The sequence below is a fragment of the Meleagris gallopavo genome, chromosome 22 (genome assembly GCF_905368555.1).
Source record: "Meleagris gallopavo chromosome 22, MGAL_WU_HG_1.1, whole genome shotgun sequence".
NCBI classification, from domain to species: domain Eukaryota; kingdom Metazoa; phylum Chordata; class Aves; order Galliformes; family Phasianidae; genus Meleagris; species Meleagris gallopavo.
Window position 1 is genome coordinate 6,420,333 of NC_139425.1, and position 21,629 is coordinate 6,441,961.

The 21,629-nt window shown below is 38.7% G+C and overlaps 2 protein-coding genes across 4 annotated transcripts in view; one reads left to right on the forward strand and one right to left on the reverse strand.

The window, feature by feature from the left end:
• LOC109370775 (uncharacterized) overlaps positions 1-18,978 on the forward strand; it is a 268,116-nt gene extending 249,138 nt beyond the window's left edge. Inside the window, exons 8-9 of the mRNA XM_085241852.1 lie at positions 12,925-12,957; positions 14,458-18,978. The gene's annotated coding sequence lies outside the window, so the exon portion shown is untranslated. The remainder of the gene's footprint in view (positions 1-12,924; positions 12,958-14,457) is intronic.
• Positions 1-21,629, reverse strand: part of PREX1 (phosphatidylinositol-3,4,5-trisphosphate dependent Rac exchange factor 1) — a 147,666-nt gene that overhangs the window by 56,087 nt on the left and 69,950 nt on the right. For all 3 annotated transcript variants that reach the window (XM_085241960.1, XM_085241959.1, XM_085241958.1), the window contains exons 4-6: positions 17,013-17,117; positions 13,556-13,657; positions 4,903-5,064 (exon numbers count right to left, since the gene is read on the reverse strand). In XM_085241960.1, the coding sequence (XP_085098086.1) occupies positions 4,903-5,064; positions 13,556-13,657; positions 17,013-17,117 (369 nt within the window). The remainder of the gene's footprint in view (positions 1-4,902; positions 5,065-13,555; positions 13,658-17,012; positions 17,118-21,629) is intronic.

A 21,629-nucleotide genomic window follows, 5' to 3' on the forward strand; every position in this document is an offset into this window, starting at 1 on the left:
GAGGAAGTCTTCGATTTCTTACTGCAGCTAAAGACCTCATGCCTTTCTGGGTTACAAATGTTTTGGAATATTCATACATCGTGATAAATCTCCCCTAACTCCAAGAGATTTTTCCTTAAAGCAGCCATATTGTGAATCTCCCAAGACCATTAATCTTCCCTTTTCACCCCAAGCTATCACTGAAAGTATGACAACTGTTGGCTTTAAAAAAGCTTTATAAAAGAACAGTGGTACTTCCCTAGCTCTGATAGTCATGTAAGTCACTAGTAACCTTCTCTCTGGAAAATCATCTTAGTGGTATTTCTCTCTAACTCTTTTGTTAGAAGTATTTACAGCTGCTCTCCTTACTGGAATTCTACAGAATAGATGCAAGTTAGAAACATAGCCATGAAAATCATAGATTGGGTCCCAGACACTGTGCTAGCTGTCATGTGCAAATTATTATGTGCGTTTAACAGACACAGAGATAACTGAGCTTAATGCTCAAGACATTTAAGTGTATGAGGATCCCCAAAAGCTCAAAGCAACCAAAGCAGATCACTAAGCCATTAATTCCCCAAACAGTTATTATGATTATTTCTAGCAAAAGCTATCTCTAAGTCTTTGAAATATGTTAGGGCCAATGGATTTGAAAAACTGTCCTTGCACTCAGAACAGGCAAATTCCAAGTATCTCCACATTCTGAATGAACACAGTTGGGAATCTGCTCTTCAGATGTTCCAATGACCAAACAAGACTGGCTAAACTACAGTCACTAGTGCAAAGTTCCTTGGTCTAGTACTACTTCAAAGGATCCTACTGAAAAAAGTCTCTTTTCAGAAAAACACACAGACCCACAAGAAACATTTACACCCAGTTTCCATTTATTTCTTATTTGGAAGGAAGAACGACCTACAGTAACACCATGGGTTCTTTCCACGGTCTGCATGTAGATAAGGAAGTAAATTAGATAATACGATCTTTGTCTTGAGTCGTACTGGAAAACAGAACTGACTGTAGATTGCACGATATCCATTATCAACAGACTGCTCAACTTGCAAAGGTCCATTAAGTCTATATTCACAAATACCCAAAAAGATTTGTAAAACACAGTTCATTGTTCATTTCATCCCACTTAACTGAAAACATCTTTTTGAGCAGGCATGAAATTTACCTCCGTCTAGAAAGTGATCCCAGAAGGATTTGTTAGTGTTCTTAGAACTGCATGAATGAAATTTTTTCAGGTCAAGCCTGCTACCCTTAAACTGAATTAAATCAGCTTTTCCAAATGCAATGCAGTCGCTGTAAAGGTGCGAATGAAGATTTAATTACATTGTTTTCTAAATCAAACCATGGCAGCTGTGCTGTCACTTGCTTTTCACTAACATGGAAGAAGCTATTCTTTAAAGGCTGCCAAGAATGGACACCAATGTCCAGATGTGTTTGTATTCCTTTAGATTCAATCACATATGAACTAGCTAGATGCAATGCTTCCACCTGTTGCTCTGATACACTTCTATTTCCTTAATCCATCTATAGAAATAATTAACACATGTCCAGAAATAAGTGCTTGTTATTTTGAAAATGACCTGCTGACCATGACTACCTCCAAGATAAATAATAGTATGTCAGAATTATAACTCCAAAGGCACGTATGCAAATAGGAACACAAACCATCCAAATGTACAATATAAAAGCAAGCTCCCCACATGGAAAAATTATCTGGCCTATTTTGTGCAGGAAATCAAAGCAAAGATTGCAACAGTCACTTCTCAAAATCTAAGAATCTTTATTTTTCTGTCAGACCCTTCATGATGGTATCTGAACAATGGTGGTGTATTTCCTGTTGATACATTTCCTCTTAACCTACCTACTTCTCATTTACACCCATTTGAGAGATTTTTCAATAGTAATAAACAGAGCAGGAAGATTAATTTGATGTTTCCTGAGACAAGACAGGATTTCACACTTTTATAAGTGGGACCAAGCTGCAGGCAAAAAGAAAACAAAACATCATCGCTGGTTAGAATTGCAAATTGCAGTCAATTATGAAGTGACTGATCTGCCTAAGTGTTAACACATCTTACAGCTCATTCTGTTCTATGATGGGGGTTTTGTTTCCCTAAACATTTCAGATTGGAGAATGTGTGTATTCTTCATTATTCAGTGAAAATAACACGAGGAAGAGCTCACCCTACAGAATAATCAATATTCAATTAATAAAAACAGTATATTAACTGATAAACAATCTGAAACGTTCTACACAAAAGCTGGCCTTCTTGAGTATTCTTTATTTTCTTTCCCTTGTTTATAAAGTAATACTTGTTTCACAGAAGGATTATCCAAAATCAGACTGACCTGCCTGAAACTATTCCATAACATACAGCTACGAGGATTCTGTGCATTCCAGAAGAATGAATCTGAGCAGAGTTCATTGAGATGAACAAACCTCTGATCAACCTGCAGGCCCTCAGTTGCCTCCCAGATTTGGCCTACTTTAATGTGACCCACCATCATGTCTCCAAAAGTCTTATAGGATGATACCAGTTTATGCTCAGTTTTGATACTGAGACAGAGTTGTGTTAAAAGGAGAAAGAGACTGATGAAGAAAAAGAGTGGAACTGAGAAAAATTATCAAAAAAAAAAACAACAGTTCTTAGTGAGACTCCAGATGACCCTTGAGAGCAAGAAGATGAGACACTGCAGAGGCAAAATCATTTTATATCATTCCTCACATTGGAAATATTGAGGGTAGCACTGAGGGTAATAGGATGAAGATCATACCAAGGATCCATCCCACTGGAGCAATTTAAAGAAATAATCATTACAAAACCCAATGAAACCGTGCTGATATAGTTAATCAGAAACACTAGAGAGAGTGAAGCCTGTTCCAAATAAAGAGAAAAAAGTTACTCTAAGTTGGGCTGCTTGCACAAACCCCAGAGCCAGGCTATATCTCATACAGTCATAAAAGACATGGTTATAAGAAAGTTGATGCTTACTGCTTTTTGACAGTTTAGATGTCTTGTATTAAAGCTGTTGGAAACCACAGGGCTTCTCAGATTAGTACATATGATGCATGAACACACACACAGGGCTTGAATGTTTCGGAATCTATAACCATAATAATGGATAAAAAAGATTCACTGTTTCCTAGTAGTTTTCCATCAGATAAAATCTGAACATAAAAGTTGCCTTATACACTTTCTCTTACAGACAGTTCTGTGTCTTGTACCCCTCCATTACTAAGTTTAAAGTGCTTTTAATTTATCATTTGCAACATTCCACAGGATAGGAGTTAGGAATCCTTCTCATTCAGAATATTTCATGAAATACCTTTGAAAGAACTACATCCAGCTATTTACAAACAACTCTTTGCTCAAGAGTCATAATTTACAAGAACATAGTACTGTGGCAACCCAAAAATAGAAAACTATCAATCCGTTTCAAATTGTTTAATGTGCACATAGATGTGCACATGTGATATGTTCAGCATTGGTCTGCATTTATAAAGCTGTTTTTCCTCCTTTTAACGAGCTACTATGAGACTCAGAAAATTTCCACAGTTTACTGGGAATGAAAAACACTTTTCCCTTTTTGAGCTTTTGGGTTGAGTAATATAGGTGACTATCTTTCAAAACAGTGTATATAAACAAATCAGAAAGTGTTTTCAGACCCAGACTGTTGCTGTGAATTTGTAAGCCTCCCCTCATCCACTGCCCCCAAATTGCATTAAGTTTGATACTACTTCATTTATTATATCATGCACAATTTAGGAGTCGTGCTTCAAGCCCTGGAGTTCAAACATGCCTCGTGCCTAGATGACCCATGAGTTGCATTGCATTTGAAATGGTTCTGACTGCTTCTGAAAGTCCTCCTATATAGAACATTGTAAGACTTTTTTGTTTGCTGAGCTTTCTATCCAAAAAACACACAGCTGGATATCTGGGTTGCTCTCATGCCTTTAGCTAGATGCCAAGAACATCCTTCGGGGAGAAAATGAGCAAGGTTTAAAACATACACGAAAGACAGAAAAAACAACCCAAAAAAGAGTCATGGAGAGCACCCAAGAGTCCAAACATGAGGAAGTTTACATGACCTCTAAAAAGATGTCCTCAGCTGGCAATGATCAGTCTCGACATTTTAAATGTCAGTCTTACTAAAAGCTGACGCCAGTCTCCCTGTGAGACCATTTAACACCATTGACTCCCTGTGGTGCATCTCCCAGAGGCTTCCAACTCCACCATTTCAAGGGCCTCAACTAAAATCATCGCAAGACAAGCTGCCAATTCTTTTGTGCACCATCCCAACTTAGCTGTATTTCTCCTGGGTGGCTCTTTTTCCATATTTCCTCTTTCCCCAGGCTTCACATCCCAGTTCTCTCCCTCTCACTTTCCTCTCTTTCATACTTAAGTGCCTCTGCCCATACAGGTCCACTCATTGAGAAACACCTTAGTCGAAACACATCCATGAGAAACTGAACTGGAGAAAACACGAACATAATAGTTACTTTCTAATCTAACTTTATTTTTTATACAGGAAATCTGCATGATGCCAACTTTCAAAGCTCACACAAAAACTAAAGGCTTGTAGGAATAAAGAGAGGTCTGTGCTATTTAGATCACTCCTGATTTTACTTCTGGATTTGTCCTTCAAACAAAACCGGCCCGTCTGAAATTTCAGTCCTCCCCAACTCTAACAACTTTACCTCTTTTAAGATCTACATCTTCTGCTACAATTTAGCAGCAGCCCACACACTCAAAAATAAACACTGAATTCTAAAGCTGTCAGAGTGATACCACCCACACCTTCAAGCACATTTACACATCAGAAATCCCTGTACACAGTATGCGTCACCAAACTTCAGCCCACTGCATTGTGCAATGAATTGTCTCCAGGGAGCTTGCTAGTCCTGCATCATACCTCCCATCCTTCAATGTGGGACTGCAACTGTTCAAGGGCTTCCAGTTTCTCCATCTGTCTCTTGGTCTCGTTGATATTTGTGCAGACTGTTTTCATAGCCTGCAGTGCATTCTGGACAGCTGGGTGATCAGGATGCTTAGAGGGAGTCCTCTTAGCCAATTCCTTGCAAACAACAGAAAAAAAAAAAGATCAGATGTAGCTTGTGGAAAAGCCAAACACAGCATTAAAGTACAATCCTGTAGGAAAACGCCAGAAGTATTTCAGATTTAATGGATTTTATGGACAGTGTTCTCTGCTCCTCACACCTGCAAGGCTGTTACTTTATATGAATGCTGCTAAATAAATAAAGAATCACCATGTTAATTACATTAAATTAAAATTACATCAAATTAAAAGAACTCAAGCCAAATATGTTTTGCTGTGTCACATTTGTTTCTGGTATGACCAAGACAGGCACATGGCAAGTGGTAAAGGTTCCCCAAAAGGCAAACATACCAGAGTGACATGTGCCTTACTGGAGTGAGTAACGTAGAAAACAACTTGTCTGCAAAGCATTTCCTAAGAGTCTGCTTCACTTGTTTCACCGCACAACATCCCATAAACACTGACCACTGAAGAACAACAATGTGAAAACTTGAGACCTGGCAACATCTACCAGATTGGCAAAGGGGCAACCAACATCAACACATAATTAATCATTTTTTTAGACCAATGCTATTTTATAGTCAGCCACAAAGGGATAGAAATACATTAAAGAAACCTTAGCTAAGCCTGGTAATTTCCTCTTGATACATAATATGGTGCTTAAGACCCACATTTTCAGATTGCCTGAAATATTTTTCCCGTTATGTTTTACTTCAACACAGTATTTGGTTGTTTTAAAGTCATGTGACTAAATGGTAAACTGCTGCTGAACTGCATCATTTTGCATGAGAGAGGAGAACGTTTGAAATGTGGCCAGAGATCCTGCACAGCAGTGTGCAGTGTGATCTGGACAGAGCTAAACTGGTGCAGTCCATAGCTCTCACCAGTATGGGCAAAGACAACCTGATTGCTCCAGCTGGTGATCATCCAGGATGAGAGATTACAATCCCCAATTGCTTGTCATAGCCTTCAGCAAGGTCTATTCTGTAGTCCTTCTTGTCTTTGGCTTCTCCACATCAACACGTTAACCTAAGCTACTGACTCTTCTCCAGGCTAATTTTTGCCATATTGACATTAAAGATCTTTGTGCTTAGTGCTGTCTTCCTTGACACTGACATACTCAGATTTCAGGTGATCCTCAGTACTACAGGGGCTTGCTTCCCTTGGGTTGGTAGCACAGCATGGAATGCAAGCACTGTTCCTAAGCTGGTTTCTGTTCACACAACCTCTAGCTCAAGTTAACTGGTACTTCTAGGGTCTAGTTCCAGGGCCTGTCAGTGAAGGGATGTGGATTGAAACTCAGCTTCTGCTGAAGCGTGCAAACCCAAATACTCCGTGATGCTAAATCAAGAAGCTTTCTCTGTTCTACAGTTGGTTCATACATAAGCTCTATGAAGTTCTTCAGACAGAAGTCACTTTCAGTGTGTGACTAGTTTGTCACGTGCTACCCCTGATAACTAGCAGGTATATCTACAGAATAAGTAGTAAGAGTGTGAGATGCTCAAAAAACAGCAAAAGTGGAAGGCATATTTTAAAGGAGGAAGCTAAAAGTAGTACAGGTTGTTCCAGCCTCTTTCACAGTCAGTCTCGGTGCTTCCTCATACAAGACTTATATATATGTTTGTCCAGTAAAATTGGGCTATTCAATTCTTTGCATAGATTAGGTATTTTGATAGCATACTCACAGCTGCAACTTCTCCTACCTCATAATTATAAATGGTGATTGACAGTGCCTGTTGTCAGAGGAATGATGGAGGAGATGGGTTATGTGCTGACAACTGGGAATCCCATTAAGAAAAGGAATTAATGATCTTGCATGATTTACAGAGTAACACATGCATAAGAGAGTGCCTGATACAACTGTCAGTCACTATCACTAATGTAATTTCCCATGGAAGTTCTTACCCATATCCCACTTTTGTTCAGAGTAAGTCGAGGAAAATTAAATTTTTAAAAAGTAATAATAGCAAAGAAGTAGGTGAGAGATGTTGTTCCACTTGGTGACACTAGCTTCTGCTTCCAAAACAAAGTGCAGAATTTTTGCTACATGACAAGTGTTAACCACTGTCCTTTAGAAACACATGTAAATATCAGCACTGTCTAAACATACTTTTTTGAAGTATCACCAAGACACAGAGGAAGAGCTCTTCATTCACAGAAGACCACAGCTGCAATAAACAGAGACAAAAAACCATCTTCTGCTATAACAGAAATTGTATCTTCACATGTGCAATCATGAACTATTTCTCTCAAGGTTTGCTTGTAGGCAAAGCAAGGCAGTCTGTGGCATACATCTATTTTGCTGTCTTGAACAGTACAGGAGTCTGCAACTTTAATGCCCCACACACCTGCAGCTACATTATCTTCCTAATCTGCAGGACATCCCTCGGCTGCTCCTGTGCCTCCTGGTGCCTGAAAGCAGGGAGGGAAGATACAGGAAGGAACAAGTGCCTACTTTCTAAACCCCAAGCATTTTTATTTTTTTTTTGCAGTGGCTGCTAATGAGAGGAAAAGTAAGCTCTTTGAGATTCAATCCTTTTCTATTCTATTCCCAATCCACCCCCTACCCTCCATCTTCTGACTTCAGAAGATTCTTTGTGTATCCAAAGGAGATTTTGAAGAAGGGAGGACAGAAAGCAACATCTTTCCCACTCCTGCTAGCTACCTGCTGTGCTGAACAAGAGTAGGAAAGGGGGCTGGATAAGGCAGGGAGGGCACTAGCCAGGGTATTCAGTTTTCACAACAGCAGTAGTTGACAGTCAGAGAATCACTGGGGCAGTGACTTGCTTGCTCTCATCCCTGCTTAGTATTAAGCACCAGAGGAAGAGCCCTGCTGCTCTGACACTGGCATCCCCTATAAGAACACAGCCCAGCACTTCTGAAATACAGCCAGGGAGCACTGGGTATTTACTTATTAGAGTGGCAGATTTATGATGTGTAAACTATAAGAGCATTTGCCAACGCTTAGAAAGGCAGCTGAGAGAGAGACCAGATGGCAAACCTTGGGTATGACTGACCTGTCCTCCAGATAGCTCATATATAATGCTGTCTGGAATGACTGTCTCATGTGTTGCAACTTATGCACTACAAGGCCTAGAACATGAGGTTGTTGGCACTTACAGAAAACTGTTCCTTGCAAAGAGTGTCTTTAATTAATTCATAAAATATCGACTTTCTAGCTACAGACTTGTTAATCCTTGAGACTAACCAGCAGTTGAAAACAGAAAAGCTGGTATTTTTCAGTCTCTCTCATCTTAGGCATTATCTTCTGACTTCTCATCTTCCCTCAGAGAAAGGGAAAAAAAGAAAAAAGAAAAGTTGCAAAAATATTCTGTATTGAAAAAAAAAACTTTAATGAACTAAGATGGAAATAAAAACTGTCTCCTCCTGGCACAGCATTTCCCTTTTTTTTCACTGCTTCATAGCTGCAAAGTTTCAGGTTGGGACACTCATAGCCCTTTTATGCAGAGCCCAAATGATTTTACAAAGAGAGTCGTAACAAGGAACTGTGTGGGATAGCATCAAATGCTTTGCACAAGTCCAGATAGATGAAGTCGGTCGTTCTTACTTTTTCAACCAACACTGTGATTGTAGAAGGCCACCAAATTTGAAAGGCATGATTTGCCCTTAGTGAAGCCATGTTGGCTGTCCTCAGTCACCTTGCTGTTTTCCATGTACCTTAGCATAGCTCCCAAGGAGGTTCTAGTCCTGGATCTCGCCAGGCACAGAGGTGAGAACGACTGGCCTGCAGTTCCCTCTGGTCTTCCTTTCTTCCTTTTTAAAAAATGGGGCTATACATTTTCCTTTTCCATTCAGTAGGAACTTTACCAAACTGCCACAAATTCTCAAGTATAAATAGATATTGGCTCAGCAACTTCACCTATCAGTTCCCTCAGGACCCTCGGATGCATCTCATCAGGTCCCATTGACTTGTGCATCCTCATGTTCCTTAGATGGCCTCAAATCTGCTCTTCCCAGTGGGCATTCTGCCTTCAATGGATAGGGCAGTGTGGTTAAAGCACTTGGAACAAATTGAACCTTGAAGCAGAATCACAAAAGTCTATTTGGAAGCTACAATTTTCCAACTAATTCTTGAAAGAAAGTGTAAATTTACACTAGCAAAGCTCTTGCATTTGGATTCTAAAAGATTATCTGGCTTCTTGGTTCCATCTGAATTGTCTAGCAATCAGGAAGTAACTATATAGGAAAGGCAATGCTAGAGATTTGAATGCTATCTTACTTCCTATTAACTTTAACTGTACCCTCCCTCCCAAAAAGAGAACTCTTCATAGAAATGCCAATCTTCAATTATGCAATGTAGTAAAAGGATTTCCAACTAAAGTATTTCAGTGTCAGACACAGCTTTAAATAGCATATGGCTAAAAGACTTCCAAATAGAATAGAATCTAAATGTAAGAAGTAATCACATAAAGACAGCAGATCAGCTGTTCATGCATTTGTTTACCTACTAATTGTAGGTAAACACACACAAAAAATCAAACAGAACAACAATAACAACAAAACTATGAGGACAGAACTCAGCAACAAGAAGAACATTGCACAGGAAGATGCAAAGAGGTAGCAGGAGGGATGATGAGCAAACAGTGCATGCAGGCAGAGGAAACTAGAGGTTTTTCAAATGTAAACACAATTTTAATATTTCCTAGCAGAAAGGATGTTATTCTGCTTAACTGATCTTTTTAAAGAAAAGGACTCTGTCATCCTTCCCCATGTCCTCTGTTGCTACCCAGAAAATGATTGTGTACTTATAACTCAACTGAACATGTTTTGCAGTTTAAATATCTAAGTTCCTGTATTTTAAAAATTCCTTCTTCCTATATTCATACTCTTGTCACCCACACATGGCTTTAACACTAATTCTGTGCAGTGACTGTTAATGTCGAGCAAATCATTGCTTGCCAGGCTGCGTTGCTTTGCACTACAAGCAGGGCATGCATAAAACATGGTTTCTGGGATGCATCCGTTAGTTATTTGAGTCAACGTCTCAGGATTACAGAGATAACAAAGACACCATATTTTTTATCAATTCAAAGAGATGTGGTAATAAATGGTTCAATTCCAAACTGTGCAAAAAAAAAAAAAAAGGAAAAAATGCTCAGAAAAAACGTGTTCGTGTTTCAAGGATTTTCGTATTTGTATTTTCAGCTTTTAACATTTGCATGTATTAAAAATCTATTTTCCACTTAAACTAATCAGAAAATAGATGCTACACCAGGCACTGTATCTGCCAATCACAGTAGATTTTTTTTTGTCCTGTGTACATTTAAAACGTATAACTTCTGTAGCTGTTTCTGCAAGGTAAAAATCAGGCAACAGTAAATCAGTAAAACTGATGACATTAGATGTACCATCAAATCTGCAATATATGCCAAATTAAAGCACAACAAAACCATGTTTTATATATATTAGCAGTTATTTGAGATGATATATAAGAAGTGTCGAAGACAGAAGTATGATTTATAAATTGGCAGTGTTCCTTACAGCTCTGTAGGGTATATATAACTTCTAATGTTGTAATGTTATGCTACATAGACTTGGATTTCAACCAGGCAGTATTATGATTCTCAGTGCAACATCACTCTTCTGAACAGAGGGTGCAAAACCCCAGAGATTAAACATATTCAAATTATGGCTAACTAGATTTTCTTCCTTAAATGTTGCTGAGAGGAATGGGGAAGATGGAGAGGGGGGAGAGCAAGTTCCTTCATCACCACCGGCTTCCTGTTTTTCCCTTTCACATCCCAGCACCACACTTGTTGCAGTCTGTGTATGCCTCACTGTTGAGCTCTCCCTTTTGAGAAGGCTCTCAGGCTGGATATTCAGCTTTCTGCCTCCAGGTTTTCTTTCTCTCCTAGGGTCAGTGAGTCTTCAATCACATGAAGCAATACATATTTACTGCCCTAAATCTTCCATGGAGTTGTTATATTTTTAAAGGATCAGAGGTAGAATGTGCATTTCTGGCTGGAGACCTAGCAGCTCCTTAAGAGAATAGACATCAAACAAAAAACAGCCCCCGTGACAGCACTGGGCTATCAGAGCCCATGGGGGGCAGTTATCATGTGCTGTGCATTTTCTGCGTGTCGGGAGGAAGAAGGAGATAGAAATGACTGCATCCAATCCCCACCCCCAGTGGTGTGATTAACTCATGATCGCTGCTCCCTTAGGGTTTTCCTCTTGCTGACATAAATGCTCTTTATTAAGGGGAAAAAGGCTATTTTTGTTCAGAGATCTGTTTACACAACAGCTGCTTCTACAACTAAGAAGCATAGTTAAGGCTAATTAATACAGAGTCATAATTATTATCAGTGAGACAGAGTTGCCTTAATCCAAAACATTCTGATAGAAATATTTACTCAGCAAGCTTTCCAGCGTCCACATCCACGCTGGGGTTGTAAGTCACTCACTCAGTCTATGCTCTCAAGTTCTGTACACCTGTTTGCCTTTGCTTCTTTTCTTCTTACCAAACCATAATGTCCATCACAGCAAGCATAGTTCTACTTTGTTTAAGCCTGTTCAAAGCCTCTTTCTCACTTTTAAGGAAAATTTCTGGCAAAGCTCTTCAGTAACAGACAAGTATTCGGAACACCTATGTACCCAAATGGCCTTTAAATCCCCTGCTGAACTGTGACAGCAAGGAAAAGAGGTGGAAGGTGGTCATATTAGGGAGGGCAAGTCTGAGCTACTGCACTCGTATTATCTTTATCAAATCTAACTGCTTACCTACATTAAGTAAACTATAACAAGGTCATATCAAAGTCATCAGAAAATCTGGATGTTCACAAGCTCCTATTAGAAAGAAAGTAAAATAGGAAAGTGGGTGTTGATGATTTTACCAATCAGCTGGAATACAGTGCATGTGTTTGCTCTGGGAATTAGATAAAATAAGATAAAATTCCCATGAATACAGAACAGCTATTTCTGGAGCGATAACTGCAGTTCAGGAGCAAAGGGATAGCAAACACTTAATTTGAAGGTTGTGTTGTTTTTTAAATCTATTTCACTTTTTTCTTGGAGAGCTGCATTTTTCTCGCCAGCACTACCAGAAATCAGTTTTCTCTTCACTCAGCCTTTTTTTTTTCTTTCTACATCTGAAACTTTTGCGCCCACTCTGACAATTTTGTACTAGCAAGTAGCAGGCAAACCTTGAAAAGAACACAACTTGCTGACCATGAATTTATGGTGAAACAGAGCATGTTCTTCTGTTCTTTGTTTTTTCTTTTTAAATCATAAGAGGAGTTTGCATTCCATTGGATGGACTGAACTGCTAAACTGCCTGTGTGCATGTAAATCTCAGTGGTTATGTCCACAAGACATGGCACATGAACGTGTACTGTAAGATTTTAAGACGGGTGTCTGCTGCACAGATAAAATGATTCCACCTGTAGGAAGGACTCAAATTTTTTTCTCTGAAAGCTGGAAGGTGATGGAAAGAAATGATTTAAATATTTATCAGATGAACTTGGACTTTTATTTAAGGAAAAATATGAGTATTGAGCTAACCAGCCCGGACCTTTGAAGGTCCTTATTCAGTCTGAACTTACAGATACAGTCCTGCAATAATTTTACATGACATACACTTGATTCATTGGTCCAGCCTATGCCCAAGAGAAGCAGATCATCACAGAATCATTATTTTCCTCCATGATTAAGGAAGCAACCATTTTGTAGAGATGAGAAATTGCTGCTTCTTATATTTATTAAGAATTAGTTGTATTTTATTAAATATAACATTACTCTGAGAATATGAGACTGAACATCACTGAAGATTTGTGGCTTTTAACCATTAAGTAGCTACTAGACCACTGCTGATGGAGGCTTTCCTAGAAACTGATTTCTCCTTTTCCTTCTCCCCACCAGGTACATGATTCAGCCCTGACCCGAAGGAATGAGGTACGTTGGCTCTTTTTATGTCTTTGGTTCTTTAACTCCTACACTACACCAGCTAGCAAGGGGGCCAATTAGTGCAAATTGCAGGAGTCATTTCTGCAGTAACACCTGTCCAGTAGAAACTTGTCTGAAATACCAAATGGTTTTTAAACAAGCCAAACAGCTGTCAGATGATGAAGATTTTGATCATTACTGACCTGAATACACTCAAACTAGAGACCTAGTGATGAAAGATGTGTCCGATTTCCAATCCCTAAGAGCCATGGAGTTCCTTAGAATACTGATACCATTCCATTTAACCACAGCTTTTCAGGAAGTAGCTAAAATAGCATTCAGGTCTTCATAAATATCAGAAGAAATCTGAAATCAGCTGATGAGTACCTTACCCTGTCTGGTCTACCCATGCCATTACAAGATTTAACAGTGCCATCAGCCAGTTTTTTTACTGTATCCATAAAAAAAGCCATTTTTTGTAAACAGGATTGAACCTTTAAAAGCACAAGTCAGGACGGTAGCAGTGACAGGAAATCCAGGGTTAAAAAGCTGCAAAAATCACTCCAAGAGTAAAACAAGTAGCCAAAGACATTCTTTCTTGGTTTACCTTAAGCAGAAGTGGATATTTGCAAATTCTCTGAATTGGAGTCAGTAGATAACCTTCCAGTGGAATGTCTGTAGTCTTTCTGCCTCCCAAAAGCATGCAACTCTATAATCAAAAAAGGAAGTTAATGTTAACTCAGACAACACTTTCACATGCTCTTTGACATTATTTGCTGTTTCTATAATACACATTATGGTCACAAAGAACTTCACCATTCCTAAGATAAAAGAAATGGGACTTCACTCTCCACTGAAATACAGCCATCAAGTTAAGCTGCAAAATTCTCTGTGAGTCAGCAAAAAAAAACTGCTGTGGATAACAGTGGCTGCAAAGAAAGGTCTCTTCCCACTGAGATGTTATACAGCTTATGACTCAAAAAAACATCATAACAATACAATGACAATCAGCAAATCTAGAATGCACCATTACCTTAAAGAATCCAACCTACTCCCACCACCAAAACAGCCATGCAAAGTTTGCACACATATTCCAGAACACTCAAAGGATAAAATAAAGCATATAAATAAAGAATCACATAATTAACTCTAGTACAGTCTCTATGTCTGAAGGAAATCAAATGCAGCTCTGAAACAAATGAGTCATCAGCATCTCATCCACCAATTCTCTGGCAAAACATTATGTCTAAACCCAGCTGAACAAACAGTAGGGGTGCACTGGCAGCTAAACAGCACAAATGTAGCCTTGAAGTAGTTGTAGTACATAATACTGCAGAAGAAGTTTGGGGTTATGCAGGCAAGGCTACTGTGTGGGAAGGAGAACATTGATGCAAGAAGCAATGACACTTAAGGAAAACAGATTTCTGTAATTCTGGTGCTCACAATAATAATAATAATAATAATAATAATAATAATAATAATAATAAATCTGCTGTGTTTCAACATTAGCTCTTTGTCTGGAAACCAGAAGGCATCACAAAGAAGTTGAAGGGCATTTCTCCACCAGAACAATGACTGCTCTTCCAGTGTTGCTTTAACATATTAAGGAAGATAACAGTATAAACCCTTGAGTAATACTGGACCAACACACCAAACAAAACAGAAGTCCAAACAGCTTTTAGGTTGAAAAACAGGTGAAGCAACCAATGAACTCTTGCAATACTCACACCATGAATTCTAACACATTTGGAAAGGCATTCTGTAAGAATCATTTCACAGGTAAGTTTGTGCATACCACCTCAAAACAAGAGATGCTTATTTTCTTAATAGATTATGGAAATTCATCTCTCAGGACTGATATGAAAAGGAAATATAAGAATTGAGTATGATATAGAAGAAAAACAACAGCCCTTTACCCATCCCCTTATTTCTTCACAATAATCCATAATATGTGTGATAAATAATCACTGATGGACTCTAAGGTTTTTATATATTTCCCTGGCATTGCTGGCATTGCCCACTGCTAGAGGTAGGCACTGGACTCAGATCAACTTCAAATCTATTTGAGATAAGCTACTTTCCTATATTCAGCCATTAATTTGGATAACTTTACTCCAATAACCACCCAGGGCAAACCTGTTAGCAGAGGATGAAGTTTAAATCCATTTCAACCAAGATGTGCTTTCGTTGGGGCATCACTGATAACACTTTCCCCTGTGAAGTGTGTGCACTGGCTCAGATACACTCTGAAATGGGGTTTGTGGCTGTAGTTCAATAATTCTCTTCTTCAAGAATTGTTCATAGACATCCGACGTAACTCTCATTATTTCTAAGTGGTATTTTTACAGACAGTTGTCTGTAAAATAACTCTTCCCCAGGGCTATTCTAGATCTGTGTCATTGGCTACCAGCTCACAATGCTCCCTGTCCAATTTTCCAAGTCTCGGGTGATTCAGTCCTTCCCGTCTCTCCTTTCAGCCCTCCCTCTAGCTCTGGACTCAAAAATGCCCTTTAACACTTACTGATTTTTCAAACACATTCCCACATTCTGTATTTCAGCAGCTGCAAGGGGGCAATCGGGCCAAATCCATCCTCACAAGCAAAGCTTTGTATTTTAATGCAGCTCTCTGCATGGTGGCATTATAGCGTTGGCTTTAGGAGGCAGTGGAGAGAAGAGTGAAGGCCTGGAAGAAATTACAACAGCCACAACAAAGCAAAGATTTCAGCATAGCCTCTCCTTCCATAGTTACTGTTATTTTAAAAATCTCTTGGATTCAGGTGCTGCTGCAAAGCCACAGCAGACAGTGCGACATCTTTCATGTGCCTCATAATTAGTTTGCCAGCTGCTGCCGGCAACACAGACAGGAGCTTGTTGCCAATCCAGCTGAAATGCAGAGAACACTCTGGATTTGGGAAGGACGGTATTTATATCCACTTTCATTGCTTGTCTTTCCCTTTAAGTTTGTCTCAACAGAAATACCCAGAGTAGATCACGAACAGGAATTGCTCATTCGGTGATTTGAACTAATGCTTTAACAGGGTTTATTGAAACTCAGATGTGATAAAGAAATTCTGAGTACCCAACAGCGTGTGTGTTCCTGCTCCTCCCTCCAAGGTCTATATTTTGTGGCTAAAAGAATGCTCTGGCCCTGCTTGTGACAGGCATTTATGCAGAAGTTTTCTTCTGCTGTACTGTATTAGGAAAGAGCATGCCTTTGGCACAATGGAAAAAAGCAGAGCAGAATACAGAACAGAATCAGTCCATTGCAAAACAACAGCCTTTCTTTCACTTCACAGCATTTACTAAGACACAAAACTAGTATGCTGACTGGTCCCTCACCTATACTCCCATCCCCAACCTAAGCGCCTTCCATTCATAGCAAGGAAAATAACACTTAAAATCAAGGAGAATTGAGGGGAGGCTGTAAGGAGAAACACCTACCCCTCTAACCTGGATTAAAACAACAACAACAACAAAAAAAAACAACAAAAAAACTATCTACTGGTTGTTTCTCTTTGCAGTCTAGCCCTCAAGAAGGCTGTATGCCACACTTCCTCCCAACACACGCTAATATTTTATGGATTGGAGGATTTGGGCCATTTTTGATACAAGCAGCAATGATGCCACCAAAATAGTTCATCCAGCCTATGTTTCTTGCCCACAAGTGGCCTCATGGGGAAAAGGATGTCAGAAGGAGGCCACATGTTTCTGGTGGGTCTGCAGACGGTGAATTGGTCAGAGAATTAAGCAGGGAACCAGTCTCAGCCAGGCTCATAAATTATTGCATTACTCCTTTCACAATCTTTGCTCAATTTTTCTGTTATTTTTGCTGATGTTGTTTTTTAAAATACTTCTCTGTATCCACTGAAAGTACTCATATCATAGCTGTGCTTAGTTGGTACTTGAATTTACCCATTATTTCAATATCCATCCTTCTCAAGTGCTTCATAGCTGGAATGAATCATGTCTGCAAAATGTTTGGCATTCTTTGGATACTAAAGGAGCATTATAAGTACAGTACAAAGTCAGACCATTACGTGAAGAGTGCTAGAGAAGGTGCTTACCAGGAGGAATGCTCTCACTGTTGGGATCTTGTTCAATTCCATCAGCAGTCTGAGCGCTTTCTCATGGTTGCTACAGTACTCCTCATACACAAAGAACTTGTCTTTCTGCAAGAAAAAGCATTAACTTATTGACTTGGAGAAAACTAGACTGTCTGTATTGCCACAGTCTGATCCTAAATTCTTTACACAAAGGAATGTGCACTCTGCTTAAAGTGCTAGAGTTGCATTTCACATGATATGCACAATATCTCCACATGCTAATAATTTATAGAAGTGTCCCCCTAATTCCTAACTTACTTTTGTGAATTATCATCAGTTTTCTGACCACAGACCTCCTCTGTACTTTTCCTTTCCATGCATCACTGAAATAATACATCCTTTGCTGAAAGAATGGATTTTGCTATCTCAAGGACTTTTATGTGCCAGGATATTCCATACAAGCAGACAGAAGCAAAGTAAAGCCAGAAGCAAGGGAATCATAAATGGAACTGACATTTCTGAACTACGCTAATTACTACTACAGGAAGAAGAAACAAACAAAGATGGCTGGGAAAAACCAAGCACTGGAAGAAGCAACCAGCTGGAAATCTCCTGTCTTACAGGGGCTGCCCACAACATCTCTCCTGAATGGAAGCATTTTGATGAATAAACACAAAATAACCAATATAATAAAGAAAGGAGGAGAAAGGTAGCTTCATAACCAGATTGAGGTACTTACAGTGTACCATGTCACAGCCACCACCAGTTTAGGAAAAGAATTTGATGCTTTGGTCAGATGCTCAAGGGCTAGATGTATGTGCTCAGAGACTGAAAATTGCTTTTTAAAAAAAATTTTATTTTATTAATTTTTATTTATTTTTACTAGTAATTTATTGAAATAGTTTTCTCTCCCTATACATCCAAAAGAAGAATTAAGAATAAAAAGATGCATGGCCAAACACAGCAACAGTGGTACAAAGTAAATAAAACAACCATCAAAAGTGACACAAAGAGCTGGAATGTAGATGTTCAAGACATCCTTCATCTCCAGCTGTTCATATTAGTAATGGAGTTTAATACTGGAAGCTGGAAAGAAACAAAGATCCTGACCACCAGATACAGGAAAGGCATGGCTGAGTCAACAGCACAGTAGAAAAGAAACAATTGAGAGACAAGGGATTTTATATATTTTTTTTATCCCTAAATTGTAGAGCTGCAGAGTGACAAGACAGATTTATAAGTTTCTCCTACACTTTTTCCTCTCACCTCCCCTCATCTTCCTAGATGCACACAAGCAGCTTGCTTGAGACTAAAAATAGCAACCATTAACACAAGAGCATCCGCTGCATCAATGCACACAAAACGTCATTGCTCAGGTTTCTGACTGCAGCTCTGAGTGCCAGAAGTTTGGGGAGGATATATTTAGATCATGACAAAATTCCTTTTTAAACTCAAGACAGTACAATAATTATGCACACACCAGAGTGCTTTCATCAAGTCTTTTCCAGCTGCCCCTCATGCATGAGACCCACAAATATGACAACTATGTTTTAAATTACTCAGTGTCTGAAGTGTTTAATTTCCTCTCTGGGTGACAATCAGTCCTGGACTCCCCATCTCCTGGTGAGGTAATTATCAGTTACATAATTACAGATGATAGCCCAGGAATTTGGAACCTGCAGTTACACTGTATGAAAGTGTAATTATGGTCAGAAAAATGACCCCATAAATATGGCACATTCTAACTCAGCAAATCTGCTGGATACACAGATAGACCTTCTGACTTTGGTGACAAAAATAAGTCTATACTGTTCTTAGTTAATTTAAGAAGTCTAAACCAATAGTTTATTCTCCATATGTTATTTTAGATCTAGTAGTACAACCCACAAATTAGTGCAAATTTGAAAACAGTTTTTGGAGAGAAGTTTCATGAAAGACATGAAACTTCTCTCCAAAACTGGGTAAACTGCAGACATTCTATCTGGATGTATTTTTAATGAGTCGCGACATTTTCTTCTTTGAAAGCAGGCTAAAAACTATTTTGTCAATATGAAAAACCTAAATAAAAAATAAGATTTCGTTCTGAACAAAACAAGATTCCTGATGTCTTCAATAGTAAAAGCTGAGCATTCAGGCAGCACTGTTCCCAAAAATAAGATGAAAACACATTTCACTCTAATAATCTTACAGCTACTGAGTTGCCAATGCCCTACCAATACAGCAATAACAGAAATCAGGTATCAGTCAGCCCTCTGCCCTTCTGCTTTGCCGACAGTCTTATGTTTTCATGATCTGCACAAGAAAGCCTATGTTGATGAGGTGTAATTATTCAAGATTTAATATGTCTTTGACATTGAAGATATGCTCTACATGTTCCATTTTTCAAGCAGCAGATTTGATTTTCAATTGAAGTGTGTTCTTTACTGTCTGTTATTGAACTACAACTCCTTAAGAAATTCCAATACATCAGAATTAACTTCTTACAATCATCTGATCAAGTGGAGTACACTAGGACAAACAATGTCTGTCTTCCAGAGCAAAACAATCTTTCATAGCTGTATATCAGAGTAAGCACATTTCATCATCTGCTAAAATACTTCCTGAAGTTGATATGCACTACTTACAGTGAAAAATGGTTGCTCTTTTGGAGCCCTTGCAATGTTGGCTTGTTTATTTCAAGTGTTAGCCAAAATCTGGATCCTGCCACGTTGAACATCCGGGGCAAAAGATGTCCTAGCATAAATGTAAATGGATCAACTATGATCCTGTAGGCATACTCCAACTAAAAGTGTTGAAGAAGTTAGAAGAAATTTAGGATGCATAGATCTCATAGACAGGACTCAAAAATAGCAATCTGGAGGAGCTTGCTCTGAACCACATTTGCTGCTGGCATCTCCAGCTGGAATCTCACTATGAAGGCCTGTACCATGACACAACAAATCCCACATCCCTCACTCCCAAATACCTACAGTGAGGCTAGTCTTCTGAAAGACAGGCATAATTTGTACACAAAGACATGCCATTCCTTCCTCTCTTCATAACCTACTGTTGATTCTTCCCTGCTCAAGACATGAAGTGCCACAATGCTTTTAATGCTATTCTTATACTTTATGCATACTTCACTTATTATGGATGAGACCAGCTTCTTCCATGTATTATGAAATGAAAGATATCTGATGTCCTCCTGAATAAGCTGTAGGTTTTCTTCCTTATGGGATTATGAAATGTTTGATGTACACCATATTTGCAATGCACTTCACAGACTGCAGTGTAAACTGATCTCAGTCAAACAGTCTCTATCAGAAGATCAGTTCTCACCAGCAGTCATCTCTGTGCATTACAGTTCCATAATTCCTGCTTTGTTGCAAATCTGAGAAGCAGAGAACTTTCATTTACTTAATTACTAAATTTGTCAGTTATAAATGCTATGCCCACGTACAAGAAAATATTGTCAATGACTACATATAGCAGGTTTGAATTCAGCTGAATGACAGACAGGGCATTAACATTTCTGGTTAGTTGGTGTCACTCTGAAACACAGTAGACATTTAGCCAGCATTGCTCAGGAGACATCCCATGTTGATACCATCACTAACAAGTACTATGTTAGCATAGGACATCTTGCTAGGCAGTGATTCTACTGAGTATTCAAGTCTTTAACTGAGTGCATCAGTATGTCTTTCAGCATCTGACAGTCATTCCTCCTAGAGAACACAATTTACGGGCACTGTCCCAACACATTCTACTGTCTCTACATATGCTACTATTTCAAGAGTCACAGCATAAATAAAATCAATAGTTGGTAAAGATCTATGAGCAAAGAAAGGCTGCATAATTGCTGACCACTCAAACCTGATGAACTGTGGAAGCATGAATTATGATTAGAAAAGTATAATAGAACATATTTTGATAGGAAGTTGGCCTGTGGCTTAATGCAGTTAATAAGAATTGAAGGAATATCTATTATATATGGATGCATTCTAATTTCTTCAGACATCTCAAGAGGGCAGCTGCATACAAAAAAAATCTGCAGCTTTGAATTATATACATGTAAATCAGATAACTTTGCATTTAGATGAGTTCATCTCATGACTAGGTATATGTAATAATTGATCTTGCATATACAATCAGTGTGCTCTATGCTTATATTAGTTTGCAATATAAGAAACAAATTATAATGAGAGAAGCAGTGCTTCTCTTATTTCCATGATTTTCTCATTTCCAATTCCACCATTTCTTGTTCCCTGTTATAGCTCTGTGCCTTCCTGGGTCACCTTACAGTACCAACCTGGTACTGAATCACGTTGGCACACTTAATCATATTGTGAATGTACAGAAGAACAAATAATACAACTTTCAGTGTCAGATGACACAAAAAGAATCCGTCAAAATGTTTTCAACAACCACAACTACTTTGTATTTTGTAGTTGTGGCATTCTTATCTAGCATTGAGTCTAAAACCCAAATTTTCTGTAGTTCTGAGCTACATAATTCAGGTATTTATTTACTGCATGGTAAAAGGTCGTATATGGTAACTTGCACTGTATTTCATCAAGTGCAAGTTAAGCTATCTCATGTTACATTTCATTTACTGAAGGACAAACGTATGCACAGACACTACTGTAAAAGCAGTAATAT